At 38.3% G+C, this 4,593-nt stretch overlaps 1 protein-coding gene across 1 annotated transcript; it reads left to right on the top strand.

The window, feature by feature from the left end:
* The first annotated feature begins 1,290 nt into the window (after window positions 1–1,290).
* LOC141902134 (uncharacterized) lies at window positions 1,291–1,833 on the top strand. Its single transcript, XM_074789773.1, has one exon. It carries the CDS (start codon window positions 1,291–1,293, stop codon window positions 1,831–1,833), a length of 543 nt encoding a protein of 180 aa, XP_074645874.1.
* The last annotated feature ends 2,760 nt before the right edge of the window (window positions 1,834–4,593 follow it).

Raw genomic sequence — 4,593 nt, 5'->3', positions numbered from 1 at the left:
TATTCTCAACGTGACTCTAAAATACAGAATTATAAAATGAGACCTCATTTTCTAACGAAACGAGGTGGCGGTGCGTACCATTACCAATACCAACGCTCCCGCCAACAGTACTCCAATAATCAATCCTCCAACCAACAATACCATCACTCAGTAACAGAGAGGCCGCGGCAACAGAGTGAGGTCATACCAAAGCAACCAGGGCACCAAAAAGAAGGCCGAAAGGAACAAGTAGCTAACAGGCAGGTAACTAGTTTTGATCTAGAGTGGGATGAATATAAGGTGTCCATCTTGGCTAAAGCTCAGTCAGATGTAAACAATTTTAAAGCTGGCAGAATTGCTCAGTTTTTGGATTTTTGGAAAACTCTTTCGTCTGATCGACACATCCTGTCGTTGGTTAGGGGCATCGAAATAGAATTTGAGAATGTACCCAACAAGTTTAGAGAACCTAAACCATACTGTTTTAATGTCACCAAGTCACACAAGATAGATTTGGAAGAAGAGAAAATGCTCCAGAAATGTGTCATTCAAGAGTCGAAAAAAGAACGAGACCAATTTGTATTCAACATATTTACTAGAGATAAGAAAGATGGATCTTTGAGAGTTATCTTAGATCTTACTGAACTTAATGAAGTCATTGTATATCATCATTTTAAGATGGACACCCTAGATTCTTCCATTAACTTGATTACTCCTAAATGTTTTATGGCCACTATTGATTGGAAAGATGCGTATTATTGTATTCCTGTTGCAGACCAATTTAGAAAATATTTCAAGTTCAGGTGGAGAGATAAAAACTATTCCTACAATGCCATGCCGAACGGACTAACGTCAGCTCCGAGGTTGTTCACTAAGATTGTCAAGGTGATTCTCTCTCAATTGAGGAAGCAGGGTCATCAATTGGTTACCTGGATTGATGACTGTTTTATGGTCGCTCAGACCTTACAACTGTGCAGAAAGACTGTCAGGGATACCCATGAGCTGATTGCGCAGGTTTCATTACTCATCCTGTAAAATCAATAATGGACACTGCTCAAAGGGTTACGTTTGCTGGCGTGGTTTTTGATTCTATAAAAATGACTATATCCCTCACTCAAGAAAGAAGGGAAACATTTTGAAACTTGCCAGCAACGCCCTCAAAAAAGAGTCTATTAAGATACAGGACTTAGCAGTTCTAGTGGGTACGATGGTGGCTAGTTTTAAGCCGTTGAGTATGGCAAACTATACTATAGAAGGTGTGACAATCTTTAGACTAGAGAGCTGAACAATTCTGCTGGAAATTATAACGCTAAAATGAAACTCAATCAAGAGCGCAGAGAGGATCTGCAGTGGTGGACTCAAAATATAATGAAAGTTAGCCATCCAATCTCCAGGCCCCCAGCAGAAATTTTCCTCACTTCTGACGCTAGTGGCATAGGGTGGGGAGGAACAAGAGGAAATCTTAAGACGGATGGAAATTGGTATAGCTGGGACGCAGCATTGCATATAAACCAACTTGAGATGAAAGCTGCCCTTTTCACCCTACAAGCTTTGTGTAAAACGGAAACGGATACTCATATCTTGATTGATAATCAAGTCGCGGTCGCCTACTTAAATAATATGGGCGGCAGAAAGGAAAGATGTAATGCTATAGCTAGGGAAACTTGGCTTTGGTGCAAGGCTAGAGGTTTATGGTTGACAGCTGCTTATCTGCCAGGAGCCCTAAACACTGAGGCAGACGCTATGAGTCGTACTGACCATGATAACACTGAATGGGGCCTGCATGAGAGAGTGTTAAGAAAGTTGTGTCAAATTTGGGGTGAGCCAGCTATTGATCTTTTTTGCGTCCCGAAATAATCACAAGGCTTCAAGGTTTTTCTCCTGGAAACCGGATCAACAGGCAGAAGCAGTTGATGCATTCTCTGTACCGTGGAATGAAGAGTTAGTCTATGCGTTCCCACCATTCTATTTGGTGGGCAAGACGCTACAAAAAAATCCAAGCAGAAAGTGCTCAGGCAATCATTGTGGCTCCTGTTTGGATCACTACACAATATTTGTTTTCTAAATGTGAAAACATGCTAATTGATTATCCTATTCTCCTATCGTCCAGCGTCCACAGCACTCTTCTTACGCATCCGTCCAGACAGATGAGCGAGCTACCGAAGATGAATCTTTTCGCGGCGAGGATATCGGGCGTACAACAACAGACGGAATGTTTTCTCAGGAAGTTAGAGACATTATCACGGCATCGTGGCGAGAATCTTCACGGGATCAATACTCAACGCAAATTCGCAAATGGCTCGGTTTTTGTGCTCGGAGGAATGCCGATCCCTACGAGGGAAATGTAATTAATGTACTAGATCAATTATCTGAGTTGTATTCTAAAGGCCTAAGTTACAGTGCCATTAATACAGCGAGATCAGCGCTTTCTACTTTTTTTATGTAGATAAAACTCCTATTTGTCTGGTACCCATAGTTTGTCGATTCATATTTCGAGGTATATTTACTTTAAGGCCAGCTTTACCCAGAAATAGGGTTATTTGGTCGGTGGAACCAGTATTAAATTTCCTGAAAGGCCTGTCTCCGGCAGTTAGTGTGTCACTAAAAGATCTCACATTAAAGCTTGTTTTATTACTGGCGCTGTTAACTGGTCAACGAGGACATTCTCTATATCTGATCGACTTGAGAAATTAAACGCTTACCACAAACAAGTTAAAAATTCGGTTTGGTGATTTGTTAGAACAGTCTAGGCCAAGTTTCAATCAGGCCGAGATAACATTAAAAGCCTATGTACCAGACAGACGCCTTTGTATTGTGAACTATTGTAAAGTTTACCTTAATCGAACAGAAAAACTGCGTGGTGTGATACAACAAAATTTTTTATTTCATATGTGAAACCACACGGACCTATAAGTAGAGATACATTGTCAAGGTGGATAAGAGTAATGCTTACAAGGGCAGGAGTTGACATGAAAATTTTTACGCCTCACAGGTCTAGGTCAGCGGCAACTACGGCGGCAGAAAGAAATAATACTCCTATACAATCTATATTGAAGACGGCAGGATGGTCAAATCAATCAGTGTTTAGAAAATATTACAGGAAACCTGTAGCTGATGAATCAAATTTCAATGTAATTTGAATTGGAATATTCGTGTATACAAATCTGTACTGTTTTATGCAGTGAAAGATTGTTAAAAATCATTGAGTTTGAGTAGTTATTTGTTAGAAAACTTACTGCTTGGTTTTGGCAGATTGGATTTTGTGGTTTTTTTGAAAATATGTTAGTGCGAATAAGTTGTTAGTGGTTTTTTAGGCGAACATTTTGCTTTATTCGCCTGAGCTGGAGATATGTTTTGCTATGAAACCCTGAGATTGGGTTGCTGAATTTTGAAGCAAATATATGCTGTTATGTTTTTGTAAATTTTAGATTTGCGTTATAGTTGTTTTTTTATGGTTTACTCATTTATCAAAACTTTGAACATCTCATGGAACCTCGTAATGACGTCAGCAGTTAGATAGAATTGGAAAAATAACCGAGACTTACCTGGAAGTTGAAGGTTGTTTCTAATTCTGTCGAACTGCTGACCAATGGAGAGGTTACATGCCCTCCCTTATTTTAACCTCACCCAGTTAACCTCACCATTGTAACTTTGTGATAAATTTTGCAAGTTGAACATTGACTGTCGGATCTACGCATGCGTATCTCATGTAACCTCTCCACTCCAACCAGTCTTAAAATTTGTCAAAAGCAGATGCTACTACAGTGCATAAACTGTATGCCCATAGTAATAGGGATAATAGGGGTTCAGGCCAAAGGTCGAAAGGTCGAGCTCATAAAAAATGAAAAATAATTCTCGCACACTCGAATTTATTTTTCATTTTTTTTATGAGTCACTCCTAATTCAAATAGAAATTATTATTATTTTCATATTATTCATTTTTTAATCACTCGCCCTTTCAACCTTTAACCTGAACCCCTATTATCCCTATTACTGTTAAAATATTCATATACATGAATAAAATATAAATGAATAACATATATAAGTAATTAGAAAATGGCGTTTTCAGACCAGAGGTCGGAGGTCGAGCTCTTATAGAATAGATAAATAGATATATTTTAAACATATTTCAATATTTATATTTGTATAAGTTAGATTTTTAAACATCAAAAGTGTTAGTAAAGTGTGATTGAAATAATTCATATAAACATGATATGATATAATACAAAGCATTTGCTTATACTAGAACATGATTCTATTTGAGCCTATATAAATTTCATGTAAAGAGCTATGGAATAAATCTATAAATTCACAGCTGTCACAGCTGTTACTATGACGCCGAGACATATGAGTCATAATACTGCAGACGCGTTAGAACATTCTAGAAGGTGTACCGGAACTGAATAGATGACGTGTCATAATCGCAAACGCGTAGAACATTCTAGAAGGTGTACCGGAACTGTGAATAGATGACGTGTCATAATCGCAGACGTGTTCATTCTAGAAATCGCACCGGAACTGAATAGATGATGTAACATAACGCTTAGGATATATTCTATCTCTCGAAACGCAATTAGGAGTTTATAGTTTACAGTTCTAAATCTAAATGTAAGTACT

Source organism: Tubulanus polymorphus, chromosome 3 (assembly GCF_964204645.1).
Source record: "Tubulanus polymorphus chromosome 3, tnTubPoly1.2, whole genome shotgun sequence".
NCBI lineage: Eukaryota > Metazoa > Nemertea > Palaeonemertea > Tubulaniformes > Tubulanidae > Tubulanus > Tubulanus polymorphus.
This window is presented reverse-complemented; position numbering and strand designations above follow the sequence as displayed.

What these genes read in the sequence shown, in the direction of transcription:
- LOC141902134 (XM_074789773.1), top strand. Translation starts at nt 1,291, where the DNA reads ATGAAACTCAATCAAGAGCGCAGAGAGGATCTGCAGTGGTGGACTCAA.